Genomic DNA, 20,709 nt, shown 5'->3' with positions numbered 1-20,709 from the left:
GGCCGAGAAGCGACTTTAAACACACCCTTGTCAGTTTTACTGATTCACTGCCCTCAGCCCACATTCTACTTCTTTACTACTCACAGACCCTAGCACCTATGCTCTTTAACTTGTCAAAGTCCCCATAAATGTATGGTTTCTCCAGATGATAAAAAATATATAATCAGCCTGCTCCACTCCTTTCAGATAATTATTCTTTTAATTCTATGTACAGGTAATAATTTGTGTTTTCCTCCTGTTATTAGGCCTTGTGCCAATTTTATTAGTAGTCTAGCTGCAAGAATGCAAGAAGGGTAGAAGGGGGAATTCTCTCTCCTGGACAATGCCACAGTCCAAGGGACTGGGCTGTTTGGCATCTGGAAACCCTCCCATGCCCAGGTGCCTTAATTTAGTGATCCATCTGTCTTACCTGGCTACAGAGCACTTTGGCTGGCTGTAACGTGAACTGATGTCACACTGCATCCTGTATGGCAACAGGGGCCTGGCGGACACCTTTGTGCAGGGGAAGATGCAGAGCCTGATGTCTAAGGATCTGTGATGGGAATGAAGCTTCCCTGTTTCCCCGAAAATAAGACAGTGTCTTATATTAATTTTTTCTCCCAAAGTTGCGCTAGGTCTTATTTTCAGGGGATGTCTTATCTTTCCATGCACTAGGTCTTATTTTCGGAGGATGTCTTATTTTCGGGGAAACACGGTAGCATAGCCTTGTGGTAGGTCTTGCCAGGGTTGCTGCCCCACCTTAGAATACATTGCAGACATCAATAGAGCCTTACATCCTCCTCTGTAGACCATTTATGCAGCCACTGGCTTTGGCATACAAAACAAACACATTTTTCATCTTGACTCTGGCAGCAAATGAGTAGATCATCGATCATCATAGCAAAAACATCTTGTTACAGGTTGCAAAATCATCTCCCTTCCCTTCTTTCCTTTGGTTCTCCACCAGTGAGGTGATAGGTCTGAACTTGTTATTTCCATATCAAAGATGAGAAAACAGAGATTCAGAGAGGCAGGGATATGGCAAAGGTAGCACAGCTGGGATTGAATCTCAAGTTTGCCAGGTTCCAAATCCATGGCCATTTTTAACTACCCCCTGACTGATGTTTCTACTCAGCCCGAATCCTCCCAAACAATCCCGATGGGCAGACTCCTGACAGGCAAACTCCAAACAAAATCAGAATCCACGTGGGGCTTTCCAGGACTCCACCAGCTTTGTTTTGTGGTTTCTTCAGCTTTCATGTCACAGCGACTAAACAAGGTAAACAGGCATCCATGCTCCAAGGAAGAGAACCTTGGATCGGGACACATCCTCCCTCACTCAGTTGCTTGCTCTTCCCCAGGGTAGGTTTTATTTGGACAACGTGGCTGCTTCTCTGAACATGTAGTTAACATTGCAAACCCTCAATCTTAATTTGTGATCTCAACTTGGCAATCATGTGATTATTGGAAACAAGAAATGCTTGGGTGGGGGGTGGTGGTGGTGGTGGTGGAAGGAATCAGGTACTTGGTTCTTTGTGACAAAATACAAAAGCTCCCTCCCCAACCTTTCCCAGCAGTGTTGGGGGGGGGGGGGGAGAATGAGATATCTCCTACAACTTCTGTGGCCTGAGACACAGACATTCCTGCATGTGCCTGGGTGTCTTTACATCAGATACAGAGGATCTGGGTTTGCACGTGAGAAATGTGTAGCAGAGAAGAAACAGGCACTATATGAGTTTGCTGGGGCCACCATAACACAGTGCTACAGACCGGGTGACTTGCACAATAAAAACGTATATCCTCACATTTGGGGAGGGCAGAAGTCCAAGATCAAGGTGTTGGTGAGGTTGGTTTCTCCTGAGGCCTCCCCTTGGCTCCCAGATGGGCGTCTTCTCCCTGTGTCCTCACATGGTCATCCCTTTGCATGCCCGCGTCCTAATCTCCTGTTCTGATGCCCCGAATCACCATGGATTAGGACCCGCTCTAATGACCTCCTTTTATTTAAAATTACCTCTTTAATGATCCTGTCTCCAAATACAGTCACTCTCTGAGGTACTGGTGGTTAAAAACTCTCACATATGAATCTGTGAGGAAGGGCACAGGTACCAAGCTTGAAAGTAAAAACATCTCCTAGACCTAGAGAGATTTTATCTTTTTTTAAAATATATTTTTATTGATTTTTCACAGAGAAGAAAGGGGAGGGATAGAGAGCCAGAAACATCAGTGAGAGAGATACATCAACCAGCTGCCTCCAGCACACCCCCCACCGGAGATGTGCCCGCAACCAATGAATATGCCCTTGACCAGAATCGAACCTGGGACCTTTCAGTCTGCAGACAACGCTCTATCTACTGAGCCAAATTGGTTTCATCAGATTTTACCTTCTTAAAAGCCAAGAGAAAAGTCCTCCATCCCTGCCTTAATTAATCGTTTAATATCCCATTTTGAAATTAAGCTCTTCTTTCCACTTTTGCCCCACAGGAAGCACTTATGTCATTCTGCCTTGGGTTGTGGTTAACCGTGTCTTTCTGAGTAGCCTCCGAGACCCTGAGGGCAGGCAGGACTGTCCTTAAGTTACATCCCTAAGCCTCCACCACAAGGCTTCCTGAGAGGGAGATACACAGCCAGCATTTAATATGATTCACTCAACAAGCACTGATGCTGGCTTTGCAGTAGGCTCTGTGCTAGCCATTGGGTCTCATGTTCATTGAGATGCGGTGACCATGGTCAATATGACTAAAGAATGAAATCTGTATCAGACTCAGAAGGACCATGCCCAGATCTGTGTTATTCAAGGCTCACGCCAGCAGGCACATGGTGTAGTGGATGGACGGGTTGAGGCAGAGCTGCCATGGAATCCAGTCAACAGGTAGGGTTCGGTACTGTGGTGCGAGTCAGCATACAATTTTTATTGTCCATTCTCCTACCTTCTGACTTTTCGCGACACTGGGAAAATTGCCTCATTTTTCTGGCCCTCAATTTTAAGCCTTTTTAAACAGACTTAATGAAAGAGTTCCTTTGTATTTTGGTTACAAAGGCTTCTCAAGCTGAGGGTTTGTGGCTTCTGGCCCTGCATTATGTCTCATTATCCTGCTCCTCCCTATACCTCATCACCATTTGTTCTAAGCAGCGAGGTGACTCTAGGAGCCTGAAACAGGTCAGGTAGGCAATAGTAGATGAGCCAGGCTAGCCGCACAGACAAGAGGGCAGAGGCCACAGCAGTTTTGCTGGCCCAGCTATGTTCCAGGATGTCTCGCCATCCACACTGAGCTAGAAGGAACCACTGAAAAGTGCCTATTCATCAGGAGAAGGACTGTGTCTTGCTGAATATTTGCACTTTTCAGCAGCATTAAAGGAAGTTGGTGTGTGGGGTTTTTTTTTCTTCTTGTCAGCCCTTCTCTTGGTCCTCATTATATAACCCACATTTTTCTGTGCTTCTCCCTTCTAGCTTATCAGACTTGTTCTTTTTTTCTGTGCACGTAGCATATTTCCTACGTGATTCTACTTTGTGTTATGTCCTTGGAAGCAGTGGAAGACTTTGCCTGCTTTCTGACTATTTGATACAAGAGCACAGGCTGAGTTTGAATGTGACTATTAAGAAGCTGCCAAGAGTCTAAACTTCATCCAGAAAGTCATATATTCCCTTCCGGGAACAATAACAACAAAAAATCTATTCCAGCATGGTGTTGGGGAGGTGGGGTGGGAGATGATGTCAGTACGTACTATTATACGTCAGTTGTACTGTGTACAGCTGAGCTGTGTTTAATACTTACATCCTCCTCTCTCCCCATCTTGAGGCTGATGCTTTTTTGGTGCTGAGTATTTCCAGTATATAAATGCAACACCTAATTTCCTGCAAACCAACTATGTCTTCAAAGGCAAATCTTCTCATTTCAAACAAACAGTAAAGAACACGGCACACGGAGCTCTCTTAAACACGGAGTGACAGCTTACATGACCTTTGGTGATATGAAAGTGGCTTTGACAAATCTCATTTGTCTGTGCTTTCCTTGGGGCTGAGAGAAGACAGTTCTGAGGCTCAGGCTAACTCTTGGGTGATAAAATAGTAGAAGATGTGACCGAAAACTATGGAGAGTGGTGTGCATAATAATCTAGGAGCTTGCATACCGTCACGCTTCTCTGCAAAACCAATTTAAATCAATTGAATAATAAATGCATTTCTCAGCACTTTTATATAAAAGATTGTCACATGCTAAAAATAGATTACTTAGATCTTCTTAGAAATGTCACAGTAGTCTTATTACACATACCCATGTCAGTATATGTGTACTTTTCTACAAACACTTATAGATATAGTTGTTTTTTTTTTTACCATGATCTCAGCTTTGCAGTAATAATAATTCTGGGTTCCTGACATGCTTCAGTGGCTCATGCAGGTTTGTGAGCTTTTAATAATGACAATTCACCACCCAAAACCATAAGTATGACTTTGTCACAATTTATATGCAACATATGGCTCTATCCCCAACTCATCCCTTGCCTATTCCCCACTGAATATAACTATGAGTCTGAATCCTGTGTTTATCTCTCGTACTTTCCTTTTTATATGATTTTATGGCATTTATTTGTAACTTTATAAAACGTTTAAATGTTACTTGTGTTTAATTTAGAATGTTTTGAGACTTACTTTTTTGCACTTAATGTTTTAGTGTCACTGCAGTTCAACTGCTTTGACTGTTTCCCTGAGCATACCACAGTTTATTTTCCACTCTCCCTTTGATGGGCATTTGGGTGGTTTCCCAGATTTGCTATTGTGAACAGTGCAGCCATGAGCATTCTTATACATGCCCTTTCTTGTACAAGTGCAAGGAAGGAATTCTGCAGTACAGACTATGGGACATGTTCACCTTCAGGAGACAATGCTTACTATTGTATGCAACCACACTACACACATATATGCAGTTGGGTGTTTTCAACTGTTCAAATGGACAGTTGCTACACTTAAGTGATAAAATCACTATATGCTATTTTTCATTTTACTAAGAAAATGTATGTATTTCTTCCACAAGCCTAATATTATGTAAGTAGATACAAATTGGAGTGGCTTGAGTCAAGCTGCTAAACTCAGACAAACCCAAACAATACCACTGCAGTAGAAAGTACACCTTCCATGGAACAGTTCTACCTCAGGTCCAGGGAAAAATTAGCTTCCACACAGTACAAAATGCTGACATAAGAGCCCACAATGTGGACATTGATGCCTGGATGTACACCAGACCTCCCCTAACCCCTCTACATGTGATGTCAAAGGCATTTTTTTCTTACCTGCAAATAGGAGGACTTTTCTTAGTGGAAAAAAAAAATCCATGTACTTTCTCTTTACCTGAGAAAGATTCCGATGCCTTTTCAAGCCAAACAATAATGTCATTAGCAGCTTGTCAGTAATCATCAGCACATATGATTATCTGAAAATTTACTGTTCTTTTTACCAGCCCTGTCATCCTCTAAACTCTACTCAGTGGTCTGATTGCACAATTACTCTTCTTGTTCAGAAATTATTATCTCTGGAACAAAGCACACCCGTTCGCATTTTTTTTTTTTTTAAATTGTCAATTTTTCTATTTGGGGGAAACAAACTGGCTAATTTGAATTATAATCCCACACGAAGCTGCATTTCATGCAGACAATGTTGTCTGCCTGGTGAACAGACAGCTTACCTTCACATAGAGCTGCTGGAATTCCTCGAGGTTCAGCCTCCCACTGGGGCAGTCCTTGAGGAACCCCTTGTACCACTGCTTGAGCTCATGCTCGTTGAACTCCGTGCTCTTCACCAGGTCCTCCATCACTTCGGGGGCCAGTTTGCTGTTCTGTTTCCCCATTTTGCCTGAAGAAAAGCAAATTAATGCAATTAGCGCCACGGCTATGATTATTTCAAACTTGATTAAGAGCCAAGCTGGAGTTCTGAGCAGTTCCTTGGAGGGAACTCCCTCCAGGGTATCTGATAAAAGTCTCCCCAAGTCTACTTCCTTCTATTCAGTATTCTAGAAAAGAGATTAGCACAAAACCCTCTTCTCACAGTTCAAAGGGCTGTAGTGTTCACCCTCGTCCATCACGTGTCATCTTTCACGTGGCATTGGTTACCACATGGGAAGGCACCTGTCCCTTTTTATGCTACTCAAATAAAGTATATGGGCATTATTTATATTTTCTTCCGATGAATTGAGTTTATTTTTATTTGCTACCCAGATACCTAATTCTACATTTAGTTTGTGGAACTATTGAGATTATTGATAAGAATGATAAGGCATTGTAGCCAAATAATCAAAAAGTGGCTTGGAAAGCTGGTCAGCAATGGTAGGGAGTCTCAGTTGTTCTAGTTATAAAGTTACAATTTTTTTTCTTCCAAATGGAAACAGCTCATATTTATTAATCACATTGATTCTCTATGTTTTTCTTATCTTCAGAGACTTCCACCAACACTTCTTTCAGTGTTGACCAACTCTTTTCAAAAGATCATTTGGTGAATTTCAGCTGACATAATTACATTCTTTTATTATTACTGTTAGTAAGTAAAAATAATAGTACATTAAATAATGTTACCTAAAAAGAAGGAAAAAGAAAATAACAACAAAATGTTACCTACATCAATTATGTGCCAAGTTATGTGGCCATTATCATAGTAAATGAATAGAACATAGGTTTAAAATCATTTCTGATTTGGCCATTTACTATGTCTGTCACTTATGTCAATGTTAACTACTTTATCTTCAATGTCTTCCTTAATAAAGCACATATGATAACAAAACTCTTTTTGCTTCACTGAAAGAAATAGGTAAACAAAGATAAAAATACTCCAAAATCAAAATAGTTGCATTCATGCAGGAAAATTAAGGATCACCTTGTAAAATTTCCTTTTAGTGTTGTTTTATAATAAAAAAGAGTGAAAATGAATTAGCCACAGATTGATTTAAAAAGTCAAAGTGAACTTGAACATCTAAGGGACCACCAGAATAAGGAAAATGTCACAAGATCTTTAAAACTGTTCAGAGGAGGCTGAGTTGGGTTTTGAAGAATGTACCCAAGTGGACCTAGTGCTTCATTCATTGTTCTTGAGACAAATTCTCACCCAGGCTCTAGGCAGGTTTATGCTTGCAATAGCCCAGAAAGGGTAATCTCATCACATACTTCGTTATTATTATTATTTTTTTTACCTTCTTCTAAAACAGATTCCACACCCATTGTCAGTAACCTGCCCTAACACTGAACAATTCTTCCACAAAGCCACTCCCTCTGGGGAAGGCTCCCTCCGTAGCACCTCCCCAACAGCACCCAACCCCGGAGCAGATACCATTGAGATGGCCACTTGTGTTCTAGGCTCTTATGTCTGAGAAAGTGTCCTGAGGATAAGCAGCCATGCCCTTGGTTAGGGAGCCCCTCTATTTACTCTTAAAAAAAAAAAAATATATATATATATATATATATATATATATATATATATATATATATATATATATTATTGATTTTTTACAGAGAGGAAGAGAGAGGGATAGAGAGTTAGAAACATCGATGAGAAAGAAACATCGATCAGCTGCCTCCTGCACACTCCCTACTAGGGATGTGCCTGCAAACAAGGTACATGCCCTTGACTGGAATCGAACCTGGGACCTTTCAGTCCACAGGCCGATGCTCTATCCACTGAGCCAAACCGGTTTCAGCTCTATTTACTCTTGCTCTTAATTTCAAGCTCCCAATCTCTTATTAGCAACTGTCTCTTAATTACAAGTTACCATGGGATTCGACAGCTGGATATGGAAATGAAGTAAGAACTCAGGTGTCTAGTTTAATTCATCTGAGTAAGAAAACTGTAATTCATGGCTACCCTGATCATCAAAAGATGTAAAACTTTCAATACTTTGTCCTTTTGAGAGAATTACAAATTTTCTTTATTGGACTAGAATCTCACCTAACAATGACAGCTACTGAAGACTGAGTGTTGGCTGTGGATTAGGCACTACATTGAGCACTTCATGAACTTGCGTATGACTTTATGACAACTCAGCAATAAGGATTAGGGCAGCTCTCTCAAGATCATACGAATAGTGTGTGGCTTAACTAAATTTTGAACCTGAATCTGCAAGACGCCTATGCACAATCACAGACAGGTGAATGGAAGGCATGTTAAGTGAAGGAACAGAAGGAGCAAAAGCAGGAAGAATCAGTGTCTCTTGGCATGAGAAAGAGAAAGAGCGAGAGAGAGAGAGAGAGAGAGAGACAGAGAGAGAGAGAGAGGTCACTTTGCCAGAGCCTTCTTTGGAAAACCACAAGCTCAGAAGTGAGTTTGTATTAATGGAAAAATGGATTAAAGATTATTTAAAGCCACCTCTTCCAAAAGCCTTTTGAAGGTCAAAGTGTCAGCTTCTTCTTTATTCAGGAAAGTTTGGATTTTCTGAGGATCACTTATAATTAATTGCTTAGCCTTTCCCAGCTTCCTGGAAGAGGGTTGTCTCTTACACATGCAAGGAACATTGTCAGGACCATGAATCACGGTTCTGAACAATCAAATGCATAACTTCATGCTTCTTGGTTATGCTTTATAATCAGCACCATCATGCAGGTGTGTCTGGCAATGAGTGAATCATTCAGAAAATCAAGTTCTGAACTGGCCTAAAGTTGCATTGACAATGCCCTCATCAGGACTTGTCTGGATTAATGACCAACCTCCTCACTGGGCTGTCGAACTCCAAGCCACTTTTTCTGCATGGCTGCATGAATGAATTTCTGGATTATACACTCACCATCTAATCCTCTCCCTAAAACTCTCAGTAATTCTCCATTGTCTATAGAATGTAGTCCCCTCTCTCTGCCATGGCACTGGTCCTGCCTACTCACCTGGTCTTTTCACTTCATATGCCTGGCAACCATCAACTATTACAGGTCGTAGGTCTTACATGCTTCCACAGGTCCACGCTTTGTACATGCTGCTCTCTTTTCTTAGAATCACATGCCTTTTTTAAATATAGAATCTGCTTTATCTTTTTAAAAAATATGTTTTGTTGATTTTTTTACAGAGAGGAAGGGAGAAGGATAGAGAGTTAGAAACATTGATGAGAGAGAAAATTGATCAGCTGCCTCCTGCACACCTCCCACTGAGGATGTGCCCCACCAAGGTACATGCCCTTGACTGGGATCAAACCTGGGACCCTTCAGTCCATAGGCTGACGCTCTATCCACTGAGCCAAACCGGTTAGGGAGAATCATATGCCCTTTGTTTGCTCAGCAGAGCTTTTCTTCTTCAAGTGGCTTCAGGTAACAGGCCACCTCCTCTGTGAAACCTTCATTGACTTTACAAGGCCAATGTAGGCCTCCTTTCTCCTAGGCATCCTTCTTACTTCGTAAAAGCTTCCATGGTCATTATTATTTAGTTTCTTGAGAGAGAGGACTGTCTTTTATTTATCTTTCATCTTTGGTACCGCATTCTAAGTGCTCATCAAGTATTTTTTGACAGAATGAGTGAATGAGGGGGACTGGCCATTATGAAGTAGATGCTGAAGGACCTTGTCACTGATCTTCATCAATTTATAGTATTTGGTATGTTTTGTTCTGGGAAAATGAATCTTATAATAATCTATATCTGAAGAGAATCATTGTAATCATAGTATAAAGTGCAGGCAGCATGTGGCAGGAATGTTTCATTGAACTGCATAGAAACTAGTCTGTCTTCCTGGAGGTTGTTTTCTTGTCTTTATCATCAAATTTTTGAACACCTTAAAGGTAAGATTCATTTTTTTATCTCAGTACCCTCAGTTCCTGGCATAAAGGCGATGCTTAGAAATGCTTGATAAATGAATGAAAAACCATGTATGGGTTAACCCTCCCCACCTACACTCCTTTCTTTCTGGGCAGCAATGGCATGGGGTAAGCAGTATCTTTCACTTGGGCCCAGGAATACAGAAAGAGTAAAAATGAAAGTAAAACTTAGCGAGTGTCCAGTGATAATGGGAGGGAGATATATCCCAGCTCTGTTTCTAGCTGATTCTGTGATCTTGGGTAAGATCCTTTCCTTCTCTGTTGCTCAATTTCCCTCTTTGAAAAACAAGTGATTTGGACCAGATAATCCTTAAGGCCATTCTCACCCCTTCCCCTCACTGATTTGCAACCTAAGTTTTGTAAATAGGAAAATTGGAGTCACATTCTTCAAACTGGCTGTCTCAAAGGAGTCAGTCAGCACATGTGGATTATTTTTTACCTCAGAACCTGTTAATACTTGAGTGTTTGTTACCTTAGAAGGGAGGGGACAGGAACTGGTGTATTATGTTTAGGTGTGAGTTCCAGGCTGCAAGGTAAAAACCAGCCCAGCCACAAACCAAATAGTTTGTCACTGCTTGAGTAAAGAGAAACTTGGTGCTAGGCACAAAGTGGGACTGGTGGAGGGGTTCCCATGGGCAAGAGGCCACCCAGGGATGGACACCTAGAAACAAATGACAGGAGGTTGCTAGTTTCCAGAGACTGTTAGGACAACCCTGAAAACCAGACTCAAAGTTGCCCGGCACATTGTGTGGGGTATTCTTTTCTAATAAAGACAAATGTCTGACACCCCAATTCTGTGGGCTCCTCTCTCCTTCATCCTCCCGAAGCCAAGTGCTCTCAGCCCCCAAACTGCATGTCCCAAGCACAGAGAGAGATCGCAGACTAGCCCTGGGCGCTGTCTCTGTGGGCCTGGGCAGCTTTGGAAAAGGGGAGAAGTCCTTTCTCCTGGTGTTCTCTGGAGACTCTACTCAAACCCTGAACCTAATGAGGTTAGAGCCAAGGTCTTGGCCCACGAGCATGAGACAGGTGGGGACACAGACTGCACTCTTGGGGACTCGCGATGAGGGAGTATTTATGTGATCTGTAATAAATGAGGAGAAACATTTTGATGGCAGCGGCAGCGTTAGAGCCAGTGACAGGAGTTTCATTCCAGAACGTATAATAAATACAGAAAGATGAAAGCAGAAGTGAGCCCCAGGGATCAATCATTGATCTAACTCTCTTGTTTTCCAGAGAAGCCCCAGGGAGGCTAGGAGACTAATGCCATGGAACACGGAGTTAGTGACAGAACCTGGCTACTGAGTGCCCTGGCTACTGAGGCTCAGCAGTAAGACTTGGAGGCCAGTGATCCCTGGGCACTGAGTTGGGTTGAACTTCCAGAGCCAAACCATGTCCTGTGGCCAGGGTGTGAAGAGTGGCCTCCTTCCCTAGGCTGTCCCCCTACAGCTCAGGGCGGAGAGCCTGAAGGGGCCCCAGAGATTTGCTGATGGGGTAGCCTTGACCCAAGGATGGATGCTGCTAGTGTGCCTGGGCCCTTGAATCTGACTAAGTGGTTTCTTAGGAGGTTCCAAACTAAAATCAACTGGTAACTAGGTAGCCAAGGGCTCATGGACTCTACCTGCAAGGGGTCACGTGGATTGACCAGCCTTAGGGGTCAGACCCAACTGCCATCTTTCTCCTTTCTCACGGACAAGGACATTTCCCAAGTACCGGGGAGCCACAGCTTAGACTATATAGTGCCCACGTGCCAGGCTATGACTTTGGAAATGTTTCTGTTCAGACCCAATTTCCTTTCACCCATCTTGTGCCTTCCCTTCTTTCTTCATTAGGGTGCAATGTCTTTTATTTTTTACTCAAACTTAGTTTAAAGGAGAAAAAGGTGTGCTGCTGTCAGACCTGGGGTGTAATGGTTCTTTTGCTGCACACAAGGTATAAGTAACTCAGCCCATTGGAGCCTCATTTTCCTCATCTGTCAAATGGAAATGATGGCATTGCTCATTGGGCTGTTATGAATTACTGAGATAACACATTCAATTCCTCCCAGTGGTGCTTTCTACGTAGTGGCTGTTCAACAAACAGTAGCTATGATTACCCTGATCACAGGGCCCAGCAAACTGGGCAGCTCTAGCAGAGTGGTAGACATTTCAAGATGCAGGTCTAGACATCTAAAAGTCAACCTGTCCTCTATACCTACCCCAGCTCTGGTAGGTATAAAGAGAAGTTCACAGGTTGTGAGACATGGAGAATTTACCACGGTTCTATTTACTCTCCTTCCTTTAAGTAAAAAATGCTTCCTATCTGACTTGACATATTCAAGTCATCTGAGGACCCCACAGCCCTGAGTAAGCATCAGCTATTGAGTGAAGTTTCCATTCAATTCCCTTCTCGCCCACTGAACAGAAGCATGAGCTGATTAATAGCTGGTAACCTTTCCGCTGGGAGTGTTTCAAGCAGCCACCCACTTTGCTGCGTCTTATTTTTACTTCCCCGTGCATCTTGTCTGTGACTATTCAACGTGTTAGAGAATCCGCTTCTATGAAAGAAAGGGGCTGTCTCTGGCAGCAGCAGAACCTGAGTTCTGTGAGGTAACAGCAGAAATGCTTTCATTAATAATCACAGCCTTCTGTCCAACAGATTGCCATCTAGATTGTACTGCCAAGTCCCAGCGGGTAGGACCGCGGCCCTTATCCCAAGCAGCAGGGAGGCGTGAGAGAGGAGTGCAGACCAGGAGCCTATGTCATCTGCACATCCCCAGGCACAGGGCTAGGCGCAGCCTGGAGCATAAGTGGTGTCCATCCTCTCCTTGTTCTCAGAGTGAGGACATGGGTATCCTGAGGGGCGAGCGACATGCCCAAGTGTCTACTGATAAAGGCAGAGCCATTCAAGTCTTCTGGCTCGTAGGGTCTTTCCCCCCTGAGAGCCCTTTGCACTGACCATGCTCCTAAACTGTGATCTGCGCAGTAATTCCAAAAAAGACTTTAACTGGCATCATGGGTCTCAAATACAGAGAACTGTGAAGCTGGCATATAAAGTTGGCTTTATAAGAGTAAAATGTTCTGCTTGAAGGACATGTGATAATAAACATATTCAACAAATATTCGTGCAATATTGTCATATAATACAAATGTAAATATGGTTCCCAAATCGCCCTTGAGTGCAGGTCTTTCCTGAATACTAGGTAATATATCTAGCTGCCTGTTAGACATGTCCACCTTTGTATCCTGTAACTTACTAGACCCAACATGTTATCTTCCTGGCCTACTTACTCTCTGGGTCAATGGCCCCACTATCTGCACAGGGACTGGTTCAGAACCTGTAGTTATTGAGGAACCTGCTCTCTTTTATGTTCCTTTATCTAATCAATCATCAAGTTAAGTAGTCTGGAGATTGTCCTTCCTAACGTTTTCAAATTCCATCTACTCTTCGTTGCCACTACGTTAGATCAGGCCATCATCTTCTTATATCTCACTTTGATTATCACAATAATCTTCTCATTTGTTTCCCCATCTACAGTCTTGCCCTCCTTAAACCCATCTTCCACACTGTAGCTGAAATGACTTTCTAAAGCATAAAATCTGATCATTTCACTGCCCTGCTTAACCCCTTCAGTGGCATTCCTGTCCTCTCTCTGAATCCAGTCCTCAGCATGGCACTCAAGACTGCTCTGTCCCCCCATCCCAGCACCCAGGAGAGGCAATGACAGGGAGACAAGGTGTTTTATGGGAGAATCCCTGGATCAGAGTCTGTGACATTCAGGACGGCCATGTTAGGAACCCTCTTTGAGGCTCAGTGCTGCCTTCTGTGAGATGGAGTGTAATAATGTAACACACAGGATTGTGATAATGTTGTCACAGCTTAAATGATATATAAGATATGAAATCTATCCCAGGTTCATTATAATAATTGAGATTCAAATTTGAAAGATAGAAAATTCAGAGACGATGATCCATAGGGCATTACTTCGAGGTACCTAAGGCCAGATCTAGGATACTTCAATGAGGTCCAGAGAAAGATCCATTTAAAGGTCAAAGGAGAGAGCCAAGAAGGTGGAGGAGAATAGAATTTGCTGCCCCAAAATATGCTGCTTTGGCATAGGATTATTTTAGGATGATTATTTTTAAGAAACAGCAGACATAGGAGAATCTCTGAAAACTAAGTCAAAGTTATCCTTCAAAAAGACACATTTCTAAAGGGAAATCTCTATCTGTAAGGCTGTTTCCCTCTTTGTACCAGGAACAGGCAGACGTCCAAATCCCTATACACTCTTATTAACGGAGAAGGCAGCTGACTTAAATCTGTGTAACAACCTTGACCTGGATTGCTGGGCTGTGCCGATAGCTTCCCACAACTGGCTTTCCTCCCATCTCATATTTTTTTGTGTCTTTACTGGTGATGGTATTTAAGGTGGTGACTTGAGCCATTTTGAAGAGTTATTCAGTTTTCTTGGTTCTCTCCCATGTACCCTAGAGGTCTATGTGTTATTAGACCTCTACTTGTTTTCATCCTATTAATCTGTCTATCATTACAGGGCATAGCTTAGCCAAAAAACCTAGGCTGGTAGATGAAAAATATACCCGTATTTTCCGGCATATAAGACGACCCCCTAATTTTACAGTTAAAACATAGGTTTAGGCCTATATTCGCTATATAAGACTACCCCCCACTTCAAAGAAAAGACTTACTTTGCCATCAAGATCTGCAGGTAATTTTTGTGCAATTTTGGTCTTTTGCCCCTGATTTTCGGTTGACATTTTTTCATTACAAAGGTCGTCTTATACGCCGGAAAATGTGGTATTTTCTCCTTTGTATCTCTGGATGTGTCTGTAGATCAAAATCCCCTACTCTCTTTTTAGTATGAGGAAATTTACTTGAAGGTAAGGTCCACCATTCTGGGTTCTCAACCTGGAACAACTGTTGGCCAAGAGGCTAGCTGATATCCTTAGGAAAAGTTATCGAGGGCCCTCCCTAATGGCCTTGGCGGGCTTTCTGTGCTCTGATTGGTTCATGGGACACCTTTCTCTAAAACACCAGAGCTGGGTTTCAGTTACAACTCTGCCAGTGTTTTCCTGTATGACCTTAGGCAAAGTCTGCTGCCTCTTGGAGCTTCAGTTTTCTCATCTTGGAAAATTCTATGAAAGTTTCCCTCACCTAGCTCACCAGGTCATTGTAGGGAACAAACCATGGAGGCAGTTGGCATATTGTAACATTGTTTGTAACTCTTAGTTTAGTGCATCCTCTCATCTCAGGGGGGGGGGGGGGGGAAAACCAAGACCCAGATACTGAAAGACATGGGCTTTGGGAGGCAGGGATGCAGAGAGGGAGTAAATTGCAAACCCCAGGCAGGAGCGGGTGAAGGCACCCATTGGTGAGCAGCCAACAGAAGGTTCACAAAGAAGAAGCTGGAAGAAGAAGAGTCAACCACGTGCCCCCTTCTTGGGTCTTTGGGACTAAGATGGGCGGAAAAGGCACATTTCCCACGGGTTGCCAGGGGAGTGCGGACCCTCTCTGGTAAGGTTCCTGTCTTTGATGTGTTTCTAGCTCTGAATTATGCTCACCCTGTCCTTGGAGGCCTTTGTGAAGTGTCCAGCAAGGCTGGAACAAAGCACTTGATTGTGGTACATGATGAATATATGGACCGAAAGGGACAATGCCAAGGCTAAGAGGGCTAAAATTAGACCTTCCAGTTCTGTTTGACTTGGCAGGTGTGTGCACAGGCTGCTAACATGGCGTCCTCCACCCACATCCTTCTGCCCTGGGCCTTCTGAGAGCACAGGTAACGCGTGCTGAAGGAGAGGAAGAGTTGCTTCCCCCACCACCCTGTGGGGATGACAAATGCTCTGGGCCTGTGTCCTGCCGCCTGGAGCAGTGCATTAAGTAACACTTAGCCTGAAAGGATATGTTTATTCATCAGCTAATTTGCAGATTAGGATAAAACCATGCCTCTCTTTCCCATGAATGTAGCACTTTTCCAGAGTGAAACCATAGGAAATCTCAAGACAATCCTATACTTGAACCTTCTTCTTATCTTCACCTAAGAACTTACAGCTGCTTCTATGTGACCAGTGCAGAACCCAAAGGATCAGGTAGAAGCACCTTAATCGTGCTGTGCAGTAACGTCACCTACAGGAAGGAGCACAGGCCTTGGAGTTAGACATCTGAGGTGAGATTCCAATTCCAGCGCTTCTATTAGAGGTGCCCTTGGGAAAGTTACTGAGCCTTTCCTATTCTGTTCGTTCAGCTTTAAATTACACACAACCTCAAAATGTCAAATGAAATAATAAATCCATATAAGTGATTTTTAGCATCTCAAGTGCTTACTATGTGTTCATGGGTTACGCACTCCATCTTTACAATAATTTTATGAAGTAGATGCCACTATATCTTCATTTCACAGTCAAGGAAAATAAAATTTAGAGAATTGAAGACATTTGTTCAAGGTCACATCGCAAGAACACAGTAAAGTTAGGATTTGAACCCTGGAAGTTCTCTTATTCACTGGTAGCTTTTCTGTCTTCTTAAAGAAGATGAGAAACAACAAAGTATTCTCCAGGACAAAAACTATTATTTCCATGTAAGAGTTAGCCATTCTCCTTCTTGCCTGGATGGTGTCCTAATCTCTGGTTGCTCTTTGTTTTTTTGTTTTTTTTTGTTTTTTGTTTTTTCTTCCCAAGGAAGGCAACTTAAGGGTACTCCACAGCTTGGTCAGTTATCCCACAATTGATACCTTCTGATTCCTAGGGGTAGAGGACAGGTTTGGATGCTAAATACAAAAGCAGCAGTTGAAGGTACTGCCAAGAGAAGCAAAGATTTTAGGCAGGAAATTTGAGCTCTTCTCAAACAAGTGAAGGATTTATTGGCACAAAAATAGACTTATAGATTAGCATAAAGGAACAGAGAGTCTAGAAATAGATCCAGCTATACATAATTACTTAATATATGATGAAAGAAAATTTTCCTAGCAAGAGGAATAGGGAATATAATCTTGTAAGTGATGCTATTGTCACCACTCGATAGCAATTTGATGAAAAACATCGGTTAGAGTGACACTAATCATCCCACCTTTTAAAAAACATTAACAGTTGGAGCAAACAGTTTAATACAAAAATTAAGTCAAAGACAACAATTAGAAACTGAAAATATGCTAGACAAATGTTAATAGTTATTGTGTATGTATATAATTCATGCCAGGGTAAACACAAATAATGAAAACAAAACCCAAAAACATTTCTAACTTACTTAGTAAGGTTAGATTAGGCTTTCTAAACATTAAAAGCAATGGCAGAAACAATAAAAGATAAATAGATAGAACTGCATAAAAATTCAAAGTTTAGGCAATCTAAAAACACCAGAAAAAAGCAAATATTAAAATGGGGAAATATGCAACAAAATGTCTTCTAAATACTAAATATGCTTAAAAGTAAATGGTAAAAGGGCATGAAATCTGAGCAACAAATATGAACAGATTATGAACAAAATATTAAATATCAATGACTAACTTCAATCCTACAAATAATCAAGCACAGTAAAATTGTATATTGTTGCAATCCACTAAAAATACTAGAAATCAAGAAGCTTTATATATCAACACTTTTAATTCCAGGGGAAGCTGTCTTAAAGAAGTAGTCCAAGAGGAAAAAGTTATATACAAGGTTATATTTAATGCAACATTATTTAATAATGGTAAAAACTCTAGAACTATAACCATTCCCCATTTAGAAATGCATAGTAAATTATGGCACATGAACTCAATGGAATATAAAACTGTGGGTTCTATGTTAAACATGGCAAATTACTTATATTCTAAGTGGAAAAAGCAGACATACAATATTGAACAGTCATTATAATTAAACTAGTTACTGCAAAAACAAACAAACAAACAAACGAAGTCTCTTTGAGAATGAAAGAAGGCGCTATTGTTTATGCAAGGACAACAGGCATTATTCAGGACTATCCTAAGCAAATTGGGGTGTATATTCCCCCAACCTCTCCAACTTCATCTCCTCTCAATCACACTCATTTGCTCTGCCACAGCCACACTCACTTTGCGGCTTTGTCTCTAACACATCAAGTTTACTCTCAGCTTAGGCCCTTTGCATTCGTTTTCCCTTCTCCTTAGAGTTCTCTTCTCCTAAGATCTTTCACGGCTGACTTCTCAACATTCAAGTCACTGCTCAAATGTCACTTTTTTATTTTTTATTTTTCTGTTTAAATTTTTAAAACTTGTCTCTCCTTCAACACACTCCCAATGACTCTCAATTATGTGGTTTTATATTCTTTGTAGCCATAGAATTATCTGAATTTAGCTGATGTAGTGATATGTGGTCATTTACTGACCTCTTTCACTGGAATGTCAGCTCCCAAAGGGCGGGAACGTGGCCTGTTTCGTTTACCACTATTTATATCGAGGCTTGCTCCTGGTACTGAAGAAGGAATTAATATATATATTTTTAAATTTTAAATATATTTTACTGAATTTTTACAGAGAGGAAGGAAGAGAAATAGAGAGCTAGAAACGTCCATGAGAGAGAAACATCGACCAGCTGCCTCTTGCACACCCCACACCGGGGATGTGCCCACAACCAAGGTACATGCCCTTAACCAGAATCAAACCCGGGACCTTTCAGTCCAAAGACTGACGCTCTACCACTGAGCCAAATCGGTTTTGGCAGGGGAATTAATATTTTTAAAAGAAATATCTCAACTTTTTATAATTTTTAAATACAAGCTCCTCTTCTTGGTAGTGATAGCTGTTAGAATTATTAAATGAATGTGCTCAATGCAAAGAGGTTGTCGCTACAAAAATTGTTTGAAAGAAAGGTCAAGTTTAAGCTCCCCTATCTACCTGCTCAGGAGCTCAATAATGATGTGCAAAAGTCAGTCAAGTCCTTAATTATTGCCAACATCAGGGAAGAACTGAAATAAACATTCTTAAATAAGATTAGAGGCTATGCCAATATAAGTTAACCACGGTAGTATTAGTGGCCCTATTATTAAAACCATTACTACCACCTTACAGTCTAGGCATCAATTGATATCTATGTGGTAATATTTATAACATGTACACCATGATAATCTGTCATATAAGTATCATTATCTAAATTTCACAGATAAAATAATTCATGTCACTCAGAATATTTTGTGACAGAGTCTTATTATAAAATCCACACTTCTTTCCATTTTATTCAATCAAGATCCTTTAATCCTTGAAAACATTATGTCAGACAATGCATCTGAAAGTATTTTCTTGCTGTTATTGTATGCTTTGATCCTTGCTCCCTGCACCCCTTTCCCATTGCCTAGCTAATTCCTACTCTTGGCATCCCCCAAATGATCCCGCCTCCAATCCTCACTCTGTGGAGCTTTGGGTTTATGTGCCTAGAAGGGTTTCTTTCATGATTGTTCTTTTTTTAAAAAAAATATTTGTATTGATTTTTTATAGAGGAAGGGAGAGGAATTGAGAGTGAGAAACATCAATGAGAAGATAAACATCGATCAGCTGCCTCCTGCACACCCCCCTGGGGATGTGCCCACAACAAAGGCACATGCCCCTCACCAGAATCGAACCTGGGACCCTTGAGTCTGCAGGCCGATGCTCTATCCACTGAGCCAAACCAGATAGGGCCATGATTGTTCGTAACAGACTACCAACATCTGTCTCTACTGCTGGAATGTGAGTTCTGAGAGGGCATGAGCAATGTCTTCTATCTTCAGAGTACATAGTCAGTACTAAATAAATACGTCAGTAAATAAATAAAATACTTTTAACTTAATGGAATTGTGGAGGCACTTGGACATGTTTAAAGACCCACATGTCTGTATCACATAGAAGTAATGGAGGGTTTGGGAAGTGCACATGACACTCAGGTGCTTGCATATTTTCTCTGTCTGGAAACTGTCCCGGTGAGCTATGCAGCAGGGTGTGATTATCTCAGAGACTTCTCTTGGAGATATGCTAAAATTAAATTGATATCTACCTGGTAAATGGCTTTGTTGTCCTCGCTATTGAGGCTTAACAAGTGATGGATAAAATGGGAGATGCTAACATTTGGGGGCCAAGCTCATTCTCCTCAAAAAGAAATACAGAAACCACCCTCTGCTTCTCAAGGCCCAGAGACTGTAAACAGGTTTTAGCAGCAATCCCAGGAGGGTGAGCTGGAAATGTAGACCTCAGTGGATTTCCCTGGAATCTATTATTTCAAACCGCTTAAAATAGGTCTCCCCTTTAAAATTTTCTTGTAGCATTGATGAATTTTCTTCCAGCATTGATGAATTTTCTTCCATGCTACTTAATTCTGTTTACAATTTTATGCTATATTGTGATTATTTGTTTGATATCTGTTTCTCTAATTAGACTCTGATCTCTATGAGGGAAAGAATTATGGCTGATTTAAATCACCCTATATATCTAGTACTAGACAAATGATAGCTGTTTAATAGGTATTTGTTAAAAGAATGAATGATTTGATAAGACAGAGGCAATACCTCAAGTGAAAGTGACACAATAAATATTAAAAAGAAGGTAAAGTAAGTAGAAAGAGCACAGATCTGTTTTAGATCTTAGCGCTATTACTTACAAACGTTACTACTTTAGGCAAATTACTCAACTCCTGTATCAATTTCATCACTAAAAGTAGAAATATTATTATCTCATTGAGTCTTTGTGAAAATGAGTGAAATAATGGAGAGCAAAGCATCTGTAGTGTCCTTAGCACAGAAAGACAGGTGTGCCCTGAGTGTTTACAAATATTGTACACCTCAAATAGCTCCTCTTCCTCTTTTTCCTTCTGTGCCTAGTTAATTGTGGAAGTTTGGAATTCCTGAACATCATCGGGTATAAAATCTGTCAGAAGTGGAAATTACTCACAGGAGGAAACCCTTTTGCCCCTGAAATATCATCCTCCTGTGGCCAGAAATTCTCACCTCCCTATTCCAAATCTTAGACATCATTGGGACCTTTTGGTG

General features: G+C 41.4%; 1 protein-coding gene across 1 annotated transcript in view; it reads right to left on the bottom strand.

Moving 5' to 3' along the window:
• The window catches only part of VSNL1 (visinin like 1), a 61,314-nt gene that overhangs the window by 24,864 nt on the left and 15,741 nt on the right, over positions 1–20,709 (bottom strand). Inside the window, exon 2 of the mRNA XM_084900398.1 lies at positions 5,658–5,824. Coding sequence (XP_084756524.1) covers positions 5,658–5,819 — 162 coding nt within the window. The 5' untranslated portion in view covers positions 5,820–5,824. The remainder of the gene's footprint in view (positions 1–5,657; positions 5,825–20,709) is intronic.

The sequence above is a fragment of the Pipistrellus hanaki genome, assembly GCF_964339955.1.
Source record: "Pipistrellus hanaki genome assembly, chromosome: 12".
NCBI classification, from domain to species: Eukaryota; Metazoa; Chordata; class Mammalia; order Chiroptera; family Vespertilionidae; genus Pipistrellus; species Pipistrellus hanaki.
The sequence above is the reverse complement of the archived record's forward strand: the minus strand, read 5'-3'. Positions and strand labels throughout refer to the sequence as shown.